The sequence below is a fragment of the Urocampus carinirostris genome, chromosome 9, assembly GCF_059441175.1.
Source record: "Urocampus carinirostris isolate Australia breed hairy pipefish chromosome 9, RoL_Ucar_1.0, whole genome shotgun sequence".
In the NCBI taxonomy this organism is placed as follows: Eukaryota; Metazoa; Chordata; class Actinopteri; order Syngnathiformes; family Syngnathidae; genus Urocampus; species Urocampus carinirostris.
The window spans coordinates 37410189-37434080 of record NC_142357.1 but is presented as its reverse complement, the minus strand read 5'-3'; the positions used below and the strand labels follow the sequence as shown (position 1 = coordinate 37434080).

Here is a 23892-nt window from a genome sequence, read left to right as displayed (position 1 = left end):
CTTTGGACTCAGGGTCAGCTGTCTTCGGTAAGTGATGATAGTGTGTTTTTACTTAATAAATAGTGTTTTGCTTAAATGAATTAGTATTTTCACTAAGGGTCAATATATAGCACACACTGGCCTTTTAAAAAAAAAAATCGAACTTGTGTGTGTGTGTGTGTGTGTGTGTGTGGAAGACAGTACTTTTTCATCCTCTCCTTAAAGCCCCCAACCCAAACGTCTCCTCTTGGGATATCATTAACCACTCCACCTGGCCCTCTCCTCATCTTCCAGCTTCAGAACATCCAACATATGTTCCTCAAAAGATGGCTCAAGTTGCACATATACACACACACACGAATTAAACTTTGCATTTAGGGGACCATGGTCGAGTCGGAATGTTTGTTTTTGGAATTATCGTTAGAGATAAAAATAAATTGGAAGTTATCCATCGTAACACTTAATATGCTGCAGCCTCTCACATCATAAAAAGGAAAAAAAAAATACAGTGCACCAACAAATGAGATTTTTATCGAGTAATAAATAAGGGGTGTGTCTCGCTACTTTCTTCCAAGTAGCATATAGTTTACAATACAAACATTCATATAAATACCGAAAATAGGACGGACGAAAAAAATTGAGATATATTTATTTATTTTCCCCCAAAAAACATCACCATTGGGGGAAAGTTTTTCTCATTTTAAGTATACTGTATATTTCTTGTCTTATTGTCATGATGACTGATTAGTATCACCTGTGCCCGTTCGTTGGCGCCAGCCGCTGCGGGCTACCTGATTGGTTCCCTTTCCTTTTTAAGCCAAGTCCTTTCACTCGCCTGTTGTCAGTCCGTCAGCGAACCTCTGTTTCTACAAGGCAAGCACTTTTTGCACCTGTTTTTACACTCGTCCGTTCCTGATCTCCCTGTTTGTCTCCGGCTACGACCTGTTTCTGACCCCGACCACGTTTGCTTTCCCGTCCCAGCTTACAACTTGATTTTGATCCCGACCACGTTTTTGCTCTCCTGTCCCGGCTATCGACCTGTTTTTCCCGTCCTCGACACCTCCATCTCCCGCTCTGGAAGATCCACTTCCGTATTTGGAACACGATCCGATTGTGTGAGCGACTTGCTTCCCGCGTCCAGCGAGCACCCGATCGCAGGCGCTGCCCTTCCTCTTTCTATCGATAAACTTGTGGTTAACGCTACTGAAAGATTTTATATTTTATTTATTTAACTATAAGGGATTTTATACAAGTTACAGTTAGTGAATGCAATGAAGATTTTTCACAGGTTCGTGTAGGTTCGATGACAGGTCGTGCCGTTCCAAGCCTGGAGTGTTTTGGCTGGGGAAATTTGATAACGGGGCGCTGACGAAGGACGTTAGGCCTTGTTTTGTTAAACGCTTGGCATTGTTTTGAGAAGCGCTTTATTGTTGTGAGTTTTTTTAGACGTTGCCGCGCCTTTCAGCGAGGAGGTGGTGAAGCTGGCACCAGACCCGCCCCGGCGGAGGAGTCAGCACGCCCAGGGGAGGAGTCAGCACGCCCCATGGGGGAGGGCGACACGCTGGCTTTTGAAAAGACGTGGGCACAAGACAGAGGACTTCGGAAGAGAGATGGGAGATTGAGAATGAGAGGGAGGCTCGACGAAGACTAATTCGACAATAATTCGGCTAAATTCGATGGAATTCACTTAGTTAAATACTTTAAGAAAATAAATCTGCCCCCGTGTGGAAATGCTAGTCTCTTGCCTATGTTTTCCCTAAATTAAGAAAAGAGCATGCATTGTTGGGAGAATGAAGGTTTTGTTTGGTCAGATAATTAATTCGAATAATTTGGTAAACGCTACATTTGTAATGTAGTTTTTTCCCCAACACTACGCATTTGGGTCCTGATTCCGTTATGGTTGTGACACTTATACCTACAATAAAACAGATAAAATATCCTTAAAATCACCAAAATCCTTTATTAGCTTATTTTGCTCAATTGTTTCCTAACACACTTAAGACTTAATACAATTTTGCTTCATTTAAAAGAAAAACAAGTCCAGATATTATGCTTAAAATAAGCAAAATGTTTCATCTCTTTTATCTAAAATAAAACAAAAAAATCATGAAAAATAATTATAATTATATGAAATAATTTTAAAATCAACATCTCCTACATAAAACAATTTTACTCAATTTATTAAAAATAATATCTAAATATTAAACTGAAAACAAGCAAAATGTTCTGTCATTTGGTATGTGTATTAGTTAAATTTCAAGTTGTTAAATAAAATCAATTGAAATAATCCAGATAATATGGTAGAACATTTAGATCCAATTCAAAAATATTTTTCTGAAATAAATTCCTTATGGAAAAATTAAAAAGTTAAAATATTGCACTTAAATTATTTTGTGCAGGAGTTTATCACAGCATGTGCCAAATAAAGAAAATACCAATTGACCCCCCCAGCCCCCCCGAAAAAGCAATATTGTGTTTAAATAAGTCTCGATATCATCTATAAATCCTAATCCAAGGGTCACCAACAAGGTGCCCAGGTAACCCTTTAGGACCCCACGAGTAGTCCATGCCGTCATGATTTTCTAGAAAATGTAATTTCTAATCATTGATAAGATCGGTGTCTTAAAATACATGATCAATTCTTTTAAAATGCATTTTAAAATTAGCCTGTAATTGATATATGCTAATCTTTCACTGCCTTTGTTACAAGGTGGGTATTTTAGTGGTTGACTAATCCTGTTTTAACTCTACTTCTAATCACAAACTGATAATAACGTAGTAATAACGAAGTCGTTGCAACTTTGGCAGACTTCACACGACGGTGCTTGTAGGAAGCCCTATGCATCTTAATATTATTTTTTTTTCAAATCTTGCTTTTTGTATTTTTTGGACATTTTTATCCTGGAGTGCCATGTCTAATCTCATAAAATGCTCACCAGGAATCTCTAACCTTTTTAATGCTGAGAGCTAGCTTTTGTTACCAATGAGCGCAAAAAGCACCCAGTTTGACATGCATTACTAAAATAAAACCTGATGTTATTACTGCGTTATTAGGTTAAATATTGGAAGTAGGATTAATTAGACTCAGTCAAACACTGTAAGGAAATCATTTTACCAGAAAATCACAATGACTCAGCACTGGGGAGCTATTTTCAAAACAGGTCGATCGTCATCTCAGCTGTCTTTAAGGAAACCCCAGGTGCCCACGGGCACCACGTTGGAGACCCCTTATGTACACTCAGGGTTGGGTAGGGTTACTTTAACTTGATTACTTTCAATGACTTTTGGATTACTCCAATACCAAATATGCTAATAAAAGACAAAAGAAACTAAATATGAATAAAATGACTAAATTTTGTGCAGGCTTGGGGAGTAACGGAACACATGGAACGGCAAAAATGATGTTGGCAAGCTGTTTGCATTTATTTTCATTTTGTTTCTGTCGCATTTTATGTTAGTTTTGCCGGAGATCAAAGATCAAAGCCAGTAGAGAAAGCTTACCACGTGTTGTGAGTCATCATTTTATTCATATTGAGTTTCTTTTGTCTTTTATTAGCATATTTGGTATTGGAGTAATCCAAAAGTAATTGAAAGTAATCAAGTTAAAGTAACCCTACCCAACCCTGTGTACACTATGTTGTAAACAATGACAATAAAGAAAATTCTAATTCTAATTAGTGTCTACTTTAGGAATGCAAATGGAAAAAGGTAGACCGTAGCGCCAATTAGTAATAAAAAACATTCTCCCAGCTTCTAAAAGGTTAGTGATCCCTGCCTTAATTATTCTCATGAAATTACCCAGGTATAGGTAACCTCAGGTCATCGTTAAGGCAGCAGCGCTGCAGGCTTGAACCAAAAGCCACACTGACCCCTGGTGGTCACCATCAGAACAGCATCAAACCAAAATCTTGCAATTGTATCCATCTCCACTAAAAACACAGCTTCTCGAAGAACACACTTATCGCTATTTGACTAATGAGAGCTCTTTTCAACCTCAAAGGAGAGGAAAAAAAAACTCTCCCCACCCATCTGTCTCTCTCCTGGAGGGCGCCTTTCTCGATTACAGCCGGTGAGGTTCTGCTCATCTCCTCTCCTGGATCTTGAGCAGCCAAGCAGAACTGTCCGAGACGCCAGCGTGGCAGAGAAACTGCTCTATATGCACGGCACGGACGCCGGGAAAATAGTGGAATTCTCACTGCAAAGGTTGTACCTCTTTGAAAATGTTTCCCGCAATCTTACAAATTCCAAAGAGAACCCGTGTTAGATGAAAACCGTGAAGTACACGTATTTGAAAATAATAAATATCATAATTTTAAAGAAAAATAATGATATATATATATTATATATACAAAACTCAATTCCAATGAAGTTGGGAAAGTGTGTTAATTGCAAATAAAAATTGATCCAAGTAAATTGCAAATTCTTTTCAACCCATATTTAAATGAATGCACAGCAAAGACAACATATTTATTGTCTTCACTCATAAACTTTATTGTTTTGGGAGAAAATCATCAACTCTGTAATTTGATGACAGCAACACGTGCCAAAATAGTTGGGACAGGTGTCAATAACTACTCAGAAAGTGGATGAATGGAAATCAACCAACTATTTGCAGGTGAACAGATGAATTAGCAACAGGTGAGAGTTGTTACTGGGTATAAAAAAGGGAGACCCGAACAAGCTAAGTCATTCACATGCAAGGATGGGGCGAGGTTCACCTCTTTGTGAACAACTGCGTGAGCAAATTGTTGAACAGTTTAAAAACAACATTCCTCAAAGTACAATTGCAAGGAATTTAGGGATATCATCATCTACAGTCCATAATATTGTGAAAAGGTTCAGGGAATCTGGAGAAATCACTGTGCGTAAACGGCATGGCCGTAAAGCATTATTGAATGCCCGTGACCTCCGAGCCCTCAAGCGGTACTGCATTAAGAACCGACATCAATGTGTAAAGGACATCACCACATGGGCTCAGGAACACTTTGGAAAACCACTGTCAGTCAATACAGTTCGACGCTATATCCGTAAGTGTGGGTTAAAACTTTATGTTGCAAAGCGTAAGCCATTCATCAACAACATCCAGAAACGCCGCAGGGTTCTCTGGGCCCGAGCCCATCTAAAATGGACTGATACAAAGTGGAAAAGTGTTCTGTGGTCTGATGAGTCAGTTTTCCAAATTGTGTTTGGAAATTGTGGACGTCGTGTCCTCCGGTCCAAAGAAGAACAGAACCACCCAGACTGTTATGCACGCAAAGTGCAAAAGCCAGCATCTGTGATGGTATGGGGGTGCATGAGTGGCCAAGGAATGGGTAACCTGCACATCTGTGAAGGCACCATTAATGCAGAAAAGTACATTCAGGTTTTGGAACAAAGTATGTTGCCATCCAAACAGAATCTTTACCATGGGCGCCCTTGCTTCTTCCAGCAGGATAATGCCAAGCCACACACTGCACGTCTCACGACAGCGTGGCTTCGTAGTAAGAGGGTGCGGGTGCTTGACTGGCCTGCCTGCAGTCCTGACCTGTCTCCCATTGAAAATGTGTGGCGCATTATAAAGCGCAGAATAAGACAAAGGAGACCCCGGACTGTTGAACAGCTGAAGCTGTACATAAAGCAAGAATGGGAAAGGATTCCACTATCAACGATTCAACAACTAGTCTCCTCACTTCCTAAACGTTTATTGAGTGTTATTAAAAGGAAAGGTGATGTAACACAATGGTAAAGAAGCCCCTTTCCCAACTACTTTGGCACTTGTTGCAATTATAAAATTCTAAGTTTATCATTATTTGCTTATGGAAATAAAGTTTATGAGTTTGAACATGGATAATCTTGTCTTTGTGGTGTATTCATTTAAATATGGGTTAGAAAAGGTTTGCAAGTCATTCTATTCTAATTTTACTGACATTTTAAACTTTTTCCCAACTTCAATGGAATTGACTTTTGTATATCAACAAGATGGAGAAAGAGAGAGAGAAAGAAGACAGAGTGAAAGCCAGAGAAACAAACACGAGGAAAGAAAGACAGAGTTAGAGAGGGAAAGAAAGACTGAGAGAAAGAAAGAGAAAGAAAGACAGAGTAAGAGAGAGAAAGAAAGACCGAGAGAAAGAGAGAGAGAGAGTGAGAGAGAGAGAGCGAAAGGCAGAGAAAGACAGAGAGAAAGAAAGACAGAAAAAGAGAGAGAAAGAAAGACAGAGGGAATGAGAGAAAGAAAGCCAAAGAGAAAGAAAGACGGAGTGGGGGAAAGAAAGACCGAGTAAAAGAGGGAAAGAATGACAGCGAAAGAAAGGGAAAGAAAGACAGAGAGAAAGAAAGACAGAGAGAAAGAAAGAGTAAGAGAGGGAAAAAAAGACAGAGAGAAAGAGAGAGAGGGAGACCGATACTTTGTTCATCCCCATAGGGAGATTCACATTTCCAGCAGTATTAAAAAATAAAACAAAATAAAAGCTATGGAATACAAAAATACCCAATAGAATAAAACGTGTTTCAATAATGTTCCCAAAAATAGACACTGCAATTAAAAATTAAGCAAAATACGCAAAAACGATGTTAGGGTTTAATGTGGGCTTTCACTTTTATTACACATTGTATTTTACAAAGTTTTCTAAAGGTATGTCCAAGCGATTCCAAAAGTGTCCATTTGAAGACCAGTTTACAGCCCTCAAAACTTTGCAACTGTTTAAATTACTTTGGCCAATTTTTAGACATTGCGAAAGAGTTGAAAATGTTTGACTCCGTTCCAGAAGTTAATCACTGGTTGTGCACACTTGCGCGGGATAATCACACAAAAAATGGATCCCTGGTTGCATTAATGTGCGTTTATTTCCGGCTCTGATCTAAAGTACAATTGGATGAAACAATGTTGGGAATTCCATTTAATCGGTCACTACTGGCTGATGAAAAAAAAGCCAACGTTATGCTTTCCATCTTTTTTCAATACAGGCTGAAATAGGCTATCGCAGGCTAAGGACCTGGAAAGAAAATGTTGCAATTGGCCGAGAGCGGTGTCAATCTAAAGGTCTGAAGCCAACCTGTATATTGGGAATCATCTGACGAGTGTGTTTATTTCTAAACAGGATTTATGGAGTGAAACTAACTGATTACAACAGATTTCATGAAACAATACAGGAATATTTTTAAGCAGATTTTTGTTATCTGTCGGCATTACCGTTTGTTTTAGAGTAAATATTTCACAAAGTTGGATTCACTGGACTCTCGTGAATGTAACCAGACCATGTTTGCGAATAGTCCGTTCACGAGTGAAATGTTACAAGATTTGGGTGAGTTATACGGGCTTTATGGTTTTCGGGTATCTTGTTTCAGACTGATCTTGATGTTTCTGTGATGAGTACATCTTGGAATGGTCATCCTATCTTGAATCCCAAGAGTTTAAGCTTTCCAATAATATTTGGCACTTGAAAAAACACAACATTTAAATACAACTATTTTGAAGGATTTCAAGCACCCATACGAACCCTGACAGTAAACCCCTGGTATACAAAGCATTTTCCCTTCTATACAACAACAAAAATGCAAATTGGGATGCTCGAAAACTCATCAAATTCAATCTTTGCAGTGTTTGTGCATATGACGAATTAAGTCTAAAGTCTGCTATTGGTCAATGTCATATACGATACTGGTCTCATGTTATCATGAAAATGAAGAAATGCTATTGGCTGAAATACCTCCCATAATGCCTTTCTCTCTTATTTCAGTTCAGAATGTTGTGTGCTTCCATAAGACTGTGTGAATTAGTGATAAAGGTGCAGTGATGCTAAAGGGAAAACCAAAAACATGATAATGTAAACAAATCTTGGGATTATCAAGAAATACAAAGAAGGTAGACAGATTGCTACCCTTGCAAAGATGCATGGCAGTAACCAATCAACCATTGGGACAGTTATTAAAAATAAGGGATTCTAAGTACATGACCATCTTTGCAAGTGGGAGTTTTTAAATCATTTCTTTAATCTGCTGTCGCACCCCGTCCCCTTTTTTGCATCCTCCCGCTACTCCACAGAACCAGCCCAAGTTACTTCATACCAAAGGTTAATCTAATTAATTTTTTTCGTTTATATTAATATTTATTCCTGAATTAAAAACCTAAAAAAAAATTAATAATAAACATTAAATCCTAAACTTGAAAAGGAGTAAAAAAATCAATTTTTGCCAAATAAAGTATTATTTGTACTTACCGTAAATTCCGGACTATAAGCCGCTACTTTTTCCCCTAACTTTCAAACCTGTGGCTTATTCAGTGATGCGGCCAATTTATTTAATTTTTCTAACGGCCGCTAGCGGCGCTCGAGTGTTGCTACCATTAACTGCCCTGTCAAAGCTATATAAATATTATTATTAAAGTTTTGAAAACTCTCCCTGTGTACCGTCTTTCTTTGTAAATATGTGTAACCCATGTATAATATGTATTTGCAACTGTATATTTTTGTAATGTATTTATTTGTATTTTTTTTTTTAGACACTTATTCTGATTTGCACAGGTGAACGAAAAATGAGGAGCGGAACAAAGGCGGGGTGCCGAGTTTAAGTGGGGACCGCTAAAGGTGAGGGACAGACAAGGAAAGAAGAGGGGGTAAAAAGTTGGTTAAAGAAAGAGGAGTTGCGTGAGTAAATGTGTTCATCTGATATATTTTTCCCACCCTTACACCTTTGGAAATATACACCTTTTTCCTTGGATTACTTTCAACGGGACCTGGACTCTGCAGGTCTGCATCAAACCTTAAGTAACGGTATCATTTTGCCGGCTGTGATTTTTGGACTGTGGACTTTGATGAAGGACATTTAGTTTCAATCGCGGGACTTGAAGTCGGGTTTGGGTTAATTTTGTGTTTGTGTTACATGTTTAAATGTGGGCGCATGCAGCTTATATACAGGTGCGGATTGTGTATGTACAAAATCGGTTTTCCTCTCAAAATGTGGTGGGTGCGGCTTAGAATTTACGGTACTTGGAAACACACGTTTTACCTCTTGTTTGACTACATTTCATTACCAGGACATGAATGATCAATTGGTTATCACCATTAAGTGAATTGAATAACGTTGTGCAGCACACCAGACAAGATTTCACGGCACACTGCTCAAAAAAATGCAACAAAATACAGATTAAGTCTAATCTCCGAAGGCCATTTTGGTTATCAGACAGAGAAAAGGGATTGTCGGATTGAGCTATCTCATGCCGGATGGATTGTTGGCTCCTTCCCTCATTTGTCCTTAACGGAAAACAAGATAATTAATGCAAATGACAAACCGTCCTATCAGATTCAGCTCAAATTGGGTCATTTCGACTGATAACAAAAAAAGCAAAAAATAAATGTAATGTACCATTAAAACGTTGATTTTTTTTCTCTTAATAAACACGATGCTTTTGTCTTACACTATAGGTACAAAATGCACAATATTTGTTGTGTGTATATTTTAGAAAAAAATAAAATAATCTTCCAATTTCGAGGCTCTATAATCGTATTCATTTAAAAAGCGCTCCAAGCGAGACTTAATACCCCAACAACGATAAAGTTAATTATGGTAGTTTGTGCCGTTACATTTTGCCCTTTAAGTTCATAAACAGTTAGATAATCTGCACATCGCTGGTACTGTATGGTATTTATCACTAATTTGAGCAGTGACGGTTATTATATGAGCAGAACCTTTTTATAAATCGAAGAACAAAGCAGCTGTTGCTCAATGTTTTTTAATTTTTAATTTATTTGTTTATTTTTATTCATTGATTTTATTTATTTGTTACTTTAATCTATTCGGTTTAAAATGCGAATTCATTTTCCAAATTTATTTATTTATTACTTTATACTTTTCAGAAGGAAAAACAGCTAAAGTACATCCCCAATACAATCATGATTATTAATTAACTTATTTATTATTTGTTAATGTTTTCATTTACTGTATTTTCCGCACTATAAGGCGCACCTAAAAGTCTTAATTTTTTTCAAAAGCTGACCATGTGCCTTATAATACAGTGCGCCTTATTTATGGATCAATATTACCGGTAAGTCGCAAAGTCTTGCAACTAATGCAGCAGCCGCCGACTAGATTTTCCCCCGAACGCCAACTAGTCCGCGGTGTATGCTGGGATTTATTTACCGGCGTTTCATTGGCTAACCAATGTGTCAATCAACATTTGAATCGATCACTATTGGCTAAAGTTATTCGGAGGTCAAGGGGCAGATCCTTTTTATCATTTACAGGCTGGCATAGGCTTAAGCTGTAAAACAAAGCCAGCAATTGGCCGAAAAAGATGTGTCAATCATCAGTTGAATCGATCACTATTGGCTAAAGTTATTCGGAGGTCAAGGGGCGGATCCTTTTTATCATTTACAGCCTGGCATAGGCTGAAGCGGCAAAACAAAGCCTGCAATTGGCCAAAAAGATGAATGTGTATAGCACGTGGTTGACGGCATACAGAAAGCATTTTTTTACTATTCTGTCTTTGTAAATATTTTATTATCCTGGATTTACTAAACTCACGGATATAAGAGGACCATGGCTGCACATTATTATTGAACACAACGACTTCGGTGAGCTACTCTGGCTATATATTTTCCCTGTATCTTGTTTCAGACTGAACTCAATGTTTCTGTGAAAAGCGGTGCAGATAATGGATGGAATGGAGTGTCTATTTTTAAATTAAATTCAATTCCAAGTGGTTATTGTCATATGCACAATAAAGTCGCGAGTGAAAAAGAAAATAGAAACTAAGGAATGGTTGGCATTTCTTGAATCCCAAGACTTTAACCTTCCGAATGATGGAACCATGCATTTGAGTGACATCGTACGGACACCGCATCCGCACGTGTTCTCGACACGTATTTGCGTCTTTGCAAGCTTTCGGAACGTTAAGGGGGTAATCAGTTGGACTGAACTATCTGTTTTGTCGACGTTCCCATTGTAGCGCCTTATAATCCGGTGCGCCTTATCTATGGAAGATATACTGTAGGACCAAAAAACTATTTTTTTGGGGTGCGCCCTATAACCCGGTGCGCCTTATAGTGTGGAAAATACGGTATTTATTTTTACTTATTTATTTTTAATAAATATATTTATTCCTTGTCAAAATGTAGTTGGTAGGAAAAACTGTGCATTGTTAATATTTAGAATGCTACAAGACAACAGTTATATTTTTGTAATAATGTTTTTATTTAACTCTAATTGTTTATTTGAATTACTATTTTTTTGCTTAAATTATTATTTTTAATTGTATACTTAGTTTTTTAAGTAAAAAACGTTTTCGTGCATCCCCGATATTAATAGAATTACAAAGCACAGGTTGTTAGAATGATTGTTTTAAATGTGTTTATTTATATTTATGTAACTATTTAGCTCTAACCTATTTATGTCCATTAATTGTTCATTTACCAGCTCAGTAGCCTAGATGGTAGTGTGCCGGCTTTGAGACTGGGAGGTCGCTGGTTCGCGCCTCGACCGAGACATACCTAATTGGTATAATGGCGGCGCCCTCTGGCTGCGGCTGCACCGACTCGCTACAACGGGTCAGGTGTATCGACATTTCGTTCTGTGTACATTGTTACAAAGAATGACAATACAAAGGAAATTATTATTATTATTATTATTATTATTGTTAATGTATTTATTTTCATTATATAATTTTATTTATTACTTTTATTTTTTTCTTATAAAATCTGTCAAAAAAGAAGTTATTGTGCTTCTTAATATTATTATACTATACAACATTTTATGGATTTATGAATGTATGTTTTACTTTTTATTTCTACTTACATGTATATTCTATTTTCTAAAATATGTATTTAAAACGGTTATCCGCAGCCAATGATCATTTTATATCTAATGATTTGTTTATTTTTATGTATTTATTGTATTCTTAAATTTATTTAGGTATATTATTTATTTATTCAGGTTTTTTACTTGATTTACAAATACTTATCTGATGCCATTGTTAAAATTATTGTTTTATATTTAATGATGTATTTATCTTTATTCATGTTTTTTTTCTACTTTTCCCTTTTTTATTTCATTCTGAAATGAAATTTCTTTAAAATAATAACTCCTTTTTTCTTTGCTTTATTGTTTTCTTAAATCATATACTTATTTCATATTAGTTTATTCCGTAGGAGAAAAACAGTTATTATGCACCCCCAATATTAATAATAAAATATCTAAATTTGAACTCACGTGGTGAAGGCCGGGTTGTACTTGGCTCCCAGGTAGTAGGAATAGAGGTTGAACATTCCGATCATGAAGGCCACAAAGACCATGATGAAGATGACCATGAACTTGAAGATGTCCTTGACGGTGCGTCCCAACGAGATCTGCAGCGGCCCAAAACTTTCGTTTGCAGGCAAAATGTAAGCGATGCGAGAGAAGCTCAAGACCACCGCGATGGCATAAAGACCCTCAGAGATGATTTGAGGGTCCGATGGTCGCCACTTGTTCCTGGCTGGAGAATCATAAAGGGTAATTAATTGTACTGTTACGAAAATAATACATATAACCTCATTCAAAGTGTAGAACTGTTTATTTTTATAGTTAGAAAAGTCATACATCAACTGATTATTGTATTAAGTTAACGTGTTATGACCAGTTCTAACCACAGGATGGCAGCACTGGTGAAGATTGTATTCCAAGACTCCGGCACTGTACAACAGGCATTGAGAAATGCTGCAGAAAAATAAATAAACCATTTTTATAATAATGAATGCATAATTGAGGAAAAAATGTCAAAAAGGTAATAAATTATTCAATTAAATATAAAAATATGCTGATTTTTTCTATAAGTGAAAAACAATATATAAAATTGGGAAAATAAATAATAAAAATATTTCAGAATTATGCATTAATTATATAAATAAATATATTGATTAGATTGCATTTCATATACAAGTGAAAAATAATACATAAAATAAAGAAAAATAATAATATAATTTTTTAAATGTGTGCAATATAGAAAAAACTTTTTATATATGTATATACACACAAACACACACACAAAGTATACATACACAGTATATGTATCCATCCATTTATTTTCTGCACTGCTTTTCCTATATATATATATATATATATATATATATATATTTTTTTTTTTTTTTTTTTTTTTTTTTCTATAAGTGAAAAAAAAATCATAAAATATGCTTAATATTGAAAAAAATATTTTTAATATGTGTAAGAGATTGTATGAATATATTCAGTTTTATTATGAGTAAAAATAATACATCAAATCAGCTAAATTAATTCTTAAATTATGTAAGAACATGGATACATTTATATTTCGTTTTTTATGAGTGAAATAATATTTCCTAAAACCAGCACTATATAAATAAAATATCTTTGAATTACAAAAAGAAATAAACATTTCTAATAAAAGAAGAAAAACTAGCTGCTGATATATTTATTATTACAAATATAAGTCAGTAATCAAACAAAGAGAAAAATTAAAATTCTAATAAAACATGTAAAATGATTCCTTTGTTTTCTATTATTTTTATTTAAAAAAAAAAAAAAAACGTGGAATTTTAAAGAAAAATAATACCTAAAATTATGTGTTTTAATTTTGCACATTTACGAAATTATATTTTTATAAGATAAAAATATATGACTGTTCCGAAAGGGTCGTCAAGGCACCAACGAGGATGCAACTCTGGACAGCCTTCTCCACTGTTGACAGTCCCTGGTCTATTCTTGAGTCGTGACAAAGTTGGCAACATAAATTCCTTAATGTTGTTGGCCCAGTTCATTTCTGGTCTTCCTTTCCTCCTACCACCTAGGGCTGTGCCATGTAGAATTATCCTGGTCAGTTCTGATGATCTTGTGACGTGACCATACCACTGAAGTTTGTCAGCGCAGTTGACAACAGTTCTCCATAGGGTCCAATGTGTCCTCTGATGGTGTTGGATACCATTTTGTTTGTCACATGGGCTAAGTAGCTGATGCCTAGAGGTTTCCTGTAGCATCGCATTTCCATGGGCTGGATTTTCTTTTCCTGTTTTGCTGTGAGAGTCCATGTCTCGCAAGCGTGGAGCAAGATGGAAGTATTCAGCGCTTAATTAAGTCTGATCTTTGATTTCACTGCTATGTTCTTGTCCCTCCAAATGTGTTTAAGTCTGGCAGGTGCTTCTGTTGTTTGAGCTACGCTTGCTATGATTTCTGGTTCTGACCGCTCATTTGATATGACAGCTCCAAGATATTTAAATTTGGTGACAGGTTTTAGTTCGCTGTGGTTGATGGTGATGTTTGTGATGATACCTTGGAGATTGCTGGCCATAACTTTTGCTTTTCTGTGCTGATTTCTATCCCATACTGGCTTGATGCTATGTCTAGGTGATTGACCAAATCTCTGAGTACATGTTCGTCTCCTGCCAATCCGGCAATATAATCAGCATGACTGTAGTTCATGTTGCTCCAGAGCTTTGGACATGATCCTCTTTAGGAAGTTGTTTAATTGGAGAGAGAGAATGTAGCCTTGGTACCATTGATCAGCACCGCAATGTTGGCATTTGCATACAGTTGTTTGTTTAATGGTCTGAACATGTTTCTGGCCCATGTTGTACTACAGCATGGTGGCCCGTAAAGCGTTTGCAATACTCTGTCAAACGCTTTCTTGAAATAAACATATATTATAGTATATATTATAGTAAATAATATATATATATATATATATATATATATATATATATATATATATCTCATCTCATTAACTGCACCGCTTATCCTCAGTAGGGTCGCGGGGGTGCTGGAGCCCATCCCAGCAATCATCGGGCAGTGGGCAGGGGACACCCTGAACTGGTTGCCAGCCAATCGCAGTATATATATATATATATATATATATATATATATATATATATATATATATATATATAGTACAATGAAAAATGAGATAAATTACAATCACTACAATGGTTTTAAAAAAAGCTAAAAACTGCAAATAATTAGTATTTTATTAAAAAAGAAATTTAAATGAGCCAATGTGTCTCATTTTATTTAATTTTCTTACTTGAAATACGATCAAGTTAAGTAATGAGAAAGAAAGTTATGATAAGAAAATAAACTTAAATGTATCTATTTTCAGTATATAATTACCGTAAATTCCGGACTATAGAGCGCACCTGATTATAAGCCGCACCCACCAATTTTTAAGAGGAAAACCGATTTTGTACATACACAAGCCGCACCTGTATATAAGCCGCATGCGCCCACATTTAAACATGTAACACAAACACAAAATAAACCCAAACCTGACTTTAAGTCCCGCGATTGAAACTAAATGTCCTTCATTAAAGTCTACAGTCCAACAATTATAGCCGGCAAAATGAACGGAAAATGATACCGGTACTTAAGGTTTGATGCAGACCTACAGAGTCCGGGTCCCGTTGAAAGTAATCCAAGGAAAAAAGTGTATATTTCCAAAGGTAAGGGTGGGAAAGATATATCAGATGAACACATTTACTCACGCAACTCCTTTTTCCTTAACCAACTTTTTACCCCCTCTTCTTTCCTCGTCTGTCCCTCACCTTTAGCGGTCCCCACTTAAACTCGGCACCCCGCGTTTGTTCCGCCCCTCATTTTTCGTTCATCCGTGCAAATCATATCAGAATAAGTGTCTAAAATAAATACAAAAAAATACATTACAAAGATATACAGTTGCAAATACATATTATACATGGGTTACACATATTTACAAAGAAAGACGGTACACCGAGAGAGTTTTCAAAGCTTTAATAATAATAATATAGCTTTGACAGGGCAGTAATGGTAGCAACACTCGAACGCCGCTAGCGGCCGTTAGAAAAATTACGTAAATTGGCCGCATCACTGAATAAGCCGCAGGGTTGAAAGTTAGGGAAAAAAGTAGCGGCTTATAGTCCGGAATTTAAGGTAAACCATTTTTTAAATTATCTGCAGTTATTTTGCATATTTTCCCAAATAATTTGTTATTAGAAAAAAATATAATCAAGAAAAAACAGATTTTTATTCCTGTATATTACATTCTTTATTATTGTTATTATAATGTACTACTTCATTATTAAACCGTTGTTTATTTATTTAAATAGTAAAGTAAGACAATTAAAAAATACACATTTACTGATTGACATCAAAACTTTATAATATTTATTTATTATTATTCCAACCAAAATTGCATTTTGCTGGCTGTTTTAAAAGCTTATTTTATTGTCACAGCACGATTGAAACACTAAAGCCTGTAGCATGAAATAAACAAAAAAGCTACAAAATCTCGCTTGACATTCTTCAGACGCTTCAGCGAGTGATAAAGCTTAACCTGTAGCGACATTAGCTCGGTCAAACGCTCGGAGCAAAATGATTATGTCCCTGCACAACCTCAGTAAAGCTTTATCCACTGAATTGAGCCTTGCTGAAATGCAACCCTCCGGGTTCTTAGACTCTCATGAAATGTTGTTCCTAGGGTTCCTAAACCTTTTTTTCATGGCCAAAATCAAGGACTTTTCAAGCATTTTTAATGTTTTTCAGTACCTTTAAAGAATGAAATCCAGCCCCGATCAAAAGAACGGATTTTTAATAATGTTGTTATCTTGCAGCTAGCACATACTTTGTGCTATTCTAAACTGTTTCTATGATCTACGATAGAGCTACACGATTAATCGAAATCTATGACTAAAATAAAGTCACTATCTTGCAGCTAGCACATATTTTGTGCTATTTTAAGCTGTTCTTATCTCTGATCTAAGATAAGGCTGCACGATTAATTGAAATCTCATCGCTATTACGATGTGACGTAGTGGGATAGTGTAATCGCAACATTCTGCGGTTTGAGCCTTGTGTGAGCAGACAGAATCCCTAACAAAGTATCCCCAAAAGAGGGCGCTGTTTCGTTAATAAAGTGTGTCAATAGGATTAATTCTACTGTTTTCGTTTCAAGAACCGTTTTTTGTAATTTTTATACAGCTTACATGGGAATGTGAGTAAAATGTCAGTTTTCTACTGTTGGGACCAATCTTAAAAAAGGAACAAGTTAAATACAATATTGTTCAAGTGGATTTTTGGGGTTTATAACAAAACAGTGGCATGTAATTTTGAGGAGAAACAGGAGTGTTAAGTACTCACACACAAAAAAAACTTCGCACAGAAAATGAACTTTGTTTCAAAATCAAAAATCACGTCAAAATTAAAATACTGGTCTGAAAAATCTCAGGTTTTTTTCCAAGATCAACTAGCCCTAATCTACGATCTTTTGGTGTCATTTGGATGCTTTAAACTGACACTAATTCTGCCATTCTGCTTCAACTACGCACACACACCTTCAATACATCACACTTGTTAACAAACACGGAAAAGGCTCTTTAGAAAGAATGTACTGAATGCGAGGACCTGGAGAGAACACCTTTGTTGGATTTGGTGGCTATCTTTAGCTGTTCCGTCCACCAAAAATTGAAATGCACTCATGCGGCTGCAATCCATTATCCCGATCGCACATTGCTGTGAGCACACTTGTCAGGAGTGGTGGCTCTTTTTTGCTGTTTTTTTCCCACCTAAAATGAACTGCGCTTGTGTGACCAGGATTCATTATCCCCAAAGTCAGCATTGCTGCCAATGAATGAGCCAAATTTAGACTAATTTCAATGCTATTGATTCAATGCACTCTGCTTCTGAACAATCTTTCAATCTTTGGGACTTCTGATCTTTTCCGATTGTTTTACTTATTTTAATTTATATTTTTTTCAGACCTGGGTCTAAATTGGTTAAAAAAAAGATAATTGTAAATAGTAATTTATAGCACCGTAGAGAATGTTTTTAATTCATATTTTATTGTTTTGCAATTTTAGGCATTTGTGTTGTTGTTTGCTTTAAATCTATTCCATGTGTAAAAAGCTAATATCGTTGTGTATTTTTTTGTAGATCTGTGAATATTTTATTTGCTATATTTCATGTGTTCTGCAGGGATCCCCTACAAATCATATGGGATTACCAAGTCCTAAATCATTTGGTGCATAATTATATTATCTTTATTGATAACCTACCACTAAAAAATAGAAATCTGGAGTAGTACTGCTTCAGATGACAACTACAATGTGGACTGTATCCACCATTGCCGTCATTTACACACACACACACCCCTTTTTTTATTTTTCTTCATTTAAAAGTGTAGTCTATTGAGTCAGACTGCCATGAAACATGGCAATGGCAACGGTTCAAGCATTTTCAAGCACCTCACCCAAAATTCAATCAATTGTGCTGACTTTGACAACACACCATTAAAATTTAAAGCATTTCCAAATATTTTAAGCCACCGCACGAACCCAGCGTTTCGATAGCTCACCGAAAGTGAAGTAGGCCACCTCGTCGGGCAGCGAGGCGTTGCTGATATCTTGGTCGGGCACGTGCATGTCCACGTACTGCTGAGCTTTGGAAGCCTTAAGGAAGGCCATGAAGCGTGCGGTGAAGGACGCCACGAATATGGAGAGCATGCCAAAGTCCAAGACGTTCCACAGGTGCATGATGTACTCCCTAGGACCGTCGGTCCAGATCTCCTTGCACTCTGACCAGATCATGCCTGGGGGAGACAAGAGCAAAAACTGTAAAAGTGAAATGCACCTGTGTGGCCATGACACATTATCCTCAATGGCATATTGCTGTTGACGTGCTTCTTGGTTCGAATCCCTGGACTGTGTGCAGAGTATTTTAGATGAGAGGTTTATGAATCGCGAGTCGAGGTGTGTGTTGTTGACGTAAGCGGTGACGTTTGTAGCCCCGCAAAGCAGGTATACCACATGACTGACTGGTGGCTCTTCTTTGCCATGCTGGTTGGTTGGTTGGATCCCTTAACCACTGGGTTCATAGGGGCACCTTTTCCTGTTGTGTGTCTTGGGCAAGTACAGCCTGGTGGCGAACATCCCTCTCCAGGCCAACAAATGTTTCTACCTGGTCTCGATCTTTTCCACCCAAAAAACGAATGCACTTGAGTGGCCGCGTTCAATTATCCTCAACCTCACATTGCTGCAAGCGGGGACCGAGAGTGTACACTTTTGTTGGGTTGGGTGGCTATCTTTAGCTGTTCAGTCCACCAAAAATTGAGATGCACCTGTGCGGCTGCAATCCGTTATCCCGGTCACACATTACTGAGCAGAGACCAGCACACTTTTGTCAGGAGTGGTGGCTCTTTTTGCCATTTTCTTCCTACCTAAAATGAACTGTGCTTGTGTGACCAGGATCCATTATCCCCAAATTCAACATTGCTGCAAGTGTGGACTGGCAGAATAATTTTTTTTTGAGAGGCATGCAAGTCTGGCCCGCCTAAAATGAAATGCACAGATGAGGTCGCGAATCATTATCCCTGATCAAGTGTTGCTAAGAACAGGGGCAGCAGAACGCATTTTATTCCTGGTTAAGGCTGTTGAAGTGTGCCCGCTAAAAAAAGACTACACGTGGAGCAAATTTGTTTCCCAAGTGGTGGCTCTTTTTTTGCTTCACTCATGCAGCCACAATCAATTATCCCCAATCCCATATTGTTATGAGTGGGGACCGGCACAAGGCATTTTTGTCAGGGGGCATGCCATCTGGTCAGCCTTAAATTAAATGCTTGGCTGTGGCACCGATCCATTATCCCAAGTTAACTTTTGCAGAGAGCACCAGAAGAGCACTTTTTTTTCCCTTTAATTCGGGCCACTCATGCGTGCTATTGCAGCCCGCCTAAAATGAACTGCATTGTGTGGTCGCGGTCCAATATCCCCAACAGATTAATGCTAAGAGTACATTATGAGAAGGAACATTTGTGTATGCATGGCGGGTTTTCTTTCCTATCTATTATTTACAATATTTTGATGTCAATGGGCTGTTACAACTTGACATGAATTCCGCCTTTCTGCTTCAACAATGCACGGCCATACTTTTTTTAAAAATACGGGAAGGAATTTAAATCATTTTAATGATATTGATTGCTCCGATGCAGAGTACATACAATCTTTTCAATCTTCGAGCATGCTGATCTTTTGCTTTTTGTTTGACTTATTTTTTTGGGCGTGTTTCTCAGAGAATTCGACTGTAAAATGGTTCAAATAGAATTGTAAATGTCATTTATTCATAACAATGAAGGGTTAATATATTTTTTTTTTAGATTATTGTTTTGCATTTTCAGGGATTTTGTGTTGTTGTTCGACATAAAAAGCTAAAATTGATTTGTACTTTTTGTAGATCTGTGAACATTTGTATTTATATATCTTGTGTTTTTCCAGTGATCCCCTGCAAAACATATTAAATTACATAATTTGGTTATGTATGATATATCATTTAAAAAAAAAAAATCTGAGGAGCTATTTCGGAGGCGAGCCAAAAGAGCAAATTTTCTAAATAGAGCGGTCCTCCTGGATGCGACCAGTAGGGTGCGGTGACACTTTACATGTCAATTCCATGATGACAAGCCACCAGAGCAGACGCAGCGGCATCATTCTAACACACTTTGTATTCTTTTTTTATTAATCGCGTGGTCTATATAGTCAGACTGCCAAGAAATATTGCAATGGCAACAATTTCAAGCATTTCTCCCAAAATTCAAACATTTTCCTGACATAGAGAACACAACATTGAAATTCAAGCACCCATGCTAACCATTTAATAGGTTTCTATCTCACACTATACAGCAATTTCACTTTTCGATCCTCACCTCGAAACAGATTTGCGTCGTATCCTAGGTGTCTAGTGCATTCACAGAGCAGATGTCCAAATTCAATATTCAGAAATGACGCCTCGGATTTCAACGTGGTCCAATTTTCAAAAATAATAAAATAAAAAATAAAAAATTCAAGGCTGATGCCTTTGGCTCCAAAGCGGCAACAAAATTGCTAATTTGGACGGCAGCCATCAGTGTCACTCTGACCAATTACAGAGACTAAGAAGCCAGATGCTGGAATCATCGGCTCCGATTGAGCCAAACGGGTGAAAATTGATTGCGCTCGAATACGAACGCAAAGTGGGTCGATGGAAGGTTCCTTTACTAGGAACAGGGGAGTACTGAAATCTGGTATTGGTTTGGAGATGATTTTTGAAATTGGTCGGCGCAAAATCAATATTTGTTGCCCTCTAGTGACCCATTATTAACCTTTTAATTAAAATTTCATGCAATTTAAAGCCTCACTTCATATTATATAACAATCCCTAGTGGTGAATTAATATTTTAATAAAAAAAATAAAACACGAGTGATTCAAATGAAGAATAAACACATGTAACATATCATAAAAATATGATTTTATGTTTAGAAATATGTAGTTACATTACAGTTCTATTATGATACAGCTATAAGACAGCACTTATATACACACTTTGAGGAAGCTGACATTGTATATTGGGATTTTTAAGCATTTATCTGTCTTTTGGGGAGAATATTATAATTGTATGTATAAGTAGTATCTGTACAGAGTAAAATTGTTCATATTACTCACGAGATGAATATCAGTATTTGTTTGAAAATAATGATGTACCAAATATACTTTTCTCCCCACTAGCCAATATTTCTTCATATTCTTCATATTCTATTTTCAATTTATTGTTTTATATATATATATATATTGTTTTTACGCTAAAATCTGCCTTGTTCACTATAATTGTGTTCATTTGACAAAAAAATTGTTCTTACAAATAAATCTTAAATTATAAACCACATAACAATTATTTGTCAGTGAAAAAGTACATTTTACTTGGACATATTTAGTATTTTTCTTCTAAAACAACATATATTTTTTTCTTACTGTAATTTATTTGCAGAGTAAACGAGTACAGTGCTAGAAACTTATGATGAGTACCGTTATCAGGTATCCGGACAGTAAAAGTTCCAATTTTAATGTACAGTATTGGCACTCGCAATGGCTACCGTAATTGATATCCAAAGACAACCTTGTAGAAAACTGAAATTAGTCTTTATTGAATTAATTTATTTTTAACACATTGAAAAACTAATAATAAAGCTTATACTTCAAATAATCAAGAAATAATCAAGATAATCTCTCAAATGTGTCAAATAGTAACTTGTATTGGTCTGAAAAAATGTTGTATTAAATAGACCTTGTAAGACATTCAAAACTGTGCCTCTAATTTAACAGAGCAATATTTTAGTGCCTAATTGTATAATGTACATGGAATTAAATTGTAAAAAGGATGATCAGTTTTGCTGGTTCTCAGCTCAGGGATGCTGCTGGAAATGTGAATTTCCCTTCGGGGATGAATAAAGTATCTATCTATCTATCTATTTTCATCAGCAAATACCTGTAATAAAGCGAATCCAAAAAAGCAATTCTTAATCTTTCCACTGTACTTAAATAAGTTCAGGTATTTTTTCATATTTCTGCCTTAAAATTTTGATAGATTATGACAATATTGTTGGTTTTATAGCATGAAGGATCTTCCCACCTCACTTTTGTCACAATGCCGGCTTAATTGACTTCATAAAAGCACCATAAAAAAAGAAAAATAATGTAATGATAATGTAATCCACCCCTGCGCTAAAGGAAAGAGTCGTCGTGGCGGCCAACTCACCCAAAACCCACTTCATGATCAGCATCTCGGTCCAGGAGAACTGCGTGGTCTTGACCCGGAAGACTTGCCGAGGGTGATCTGTGATGGTCTCGTTGGGCAGGTTCTTAACGCCTTCGAAGCGGTCCGAAGCGTTGATGACCAGCAGGCCCAGGAAGATGGTGAAAGAGACTGCGTGGGCCACAAATTTCATAAACGGGCTTCGCAGGATTTGACCCAGCTGGGGGAGCAAATAGATATAAAAACAAATATTAGGATTACAAATTGACAAATTAAAATGCCTTTCACTATTCAAAATATGGCTTATCTCAATCTCTCCTCTTGCAACAAAAAAAAAAAAAAAAAAAAAAAAAAAAGGAAAACATTATTAGGGATAAAATACATTTAGGATCCAACGCTGTGAGAGTGCCTTGAATGCACCATGTTCCCTGAGGCCTCCCTAAGTGTATCTTAAAGTGACAGTATGCAATAAATCCCCACTAAAGGCTTCCCACACCTGAAGATGTGATGCATCTTGGATGGTTTTCTACCGTTTCCTTCTTGAGCCACTCTTGACTGCAGGCTATGGCTCACCGCTAAAATCTATTGTTAATGTTAGCTGCTTTGGTTTTGTCATTCAGAGTCACTTGCCTTCCACAGCTGGTCCTGGAAGTGAATTTTGCCGAGTTCCGTGATTCAGGCATCTGTCGCTTCATCTCCTGCTGTTCCCTTCTCTAGTCACTCATGTAAACCAATTGGCAACAGGCTAGTCGCGGTGTTCAGTAATTTAGGGTCTCGACACTTGACAAATTGTGGTTTTCTCTTGCAATCTTTAGAAGGCCTTTTAAGAAGCTTGTCCCGCTAGCTGCTAGAATTAGCCACTTCCACAAGCTCTGACCAACTCAACGTATTGGCTCTTCTCAGCAGCTCGAGGTGTGTCAAACTCACCCGGTCTTTTGTTATAGTAAAGCTTGACAGATCCTGCTTTGCTCATGAAACCTTTTAAAGACCGTTTTAGTAGCTACTCCTGCTAGCCGCTTAAGTTAGTCACTTTCACCAGCTCTGACCAACTCCAACAAATGACTATTTTCAGCCCCTCTGGGTGTATCTACCTGGCTCAGTCTTTTATCAACGCTATGCTTTGGGGTCTTCTTCCCATGCACACACTTTGGCTCCATTCTAAGCTACAATGACCTCGAACAGTTATATCCACAGGCACCTCAAAATTTGAATTTTGTAAGTTTAAATAAAGGCTAATTCCTTAAAGTGATGGTGTTTAATAAACGTCAATACGATCCAAAGACCATAAAAGAAAAGCTTGAATTTACAGGGATCAGAATGGAGATTTTCATTTTCAGCTGAAATAGCCAGCGTCCAGGAATAAACCAGGGCGGAGCCCCCCCAACGCTGATCCCTGAATTTATTAGTAGTAT

General features: G+C 36.8%; 1 protein-coding gene across 2 annotated transcripts in view; it reads right to left on the bottom strand.

The window, feature by feature from the left end:
- Nucleotides 1-23892, bottom strand: part of trpc7b (transient receptor potential cation channel, subfamily C, member 7b) — a 93120-nt gene that overhangs the window by 32055 nt on the left and 37173 nt on the right. For both annotated transcript variants that reach the window (XM_088343675.1, XM_088343676.1), the window contains exons 5-7: nucleotides 22484-22700; nucleotides 18278-18511; nucleotides 12160-12424 (exon numbers count right to left, since the gene is read on the bottom strand). In XM_088343675.1, coding sequence (XP_088199801.1) covers nucleotides 12160-12424; nucleotides 18278-18511; nucleotides 22484-22700 — 716 coding nt within the window. The remainder of the gene's footprint in view (nucleotides 1-12159; nucleotides 12425-18277; nucleotides 18512-22483; nucleotides 22701-23892) is intronic.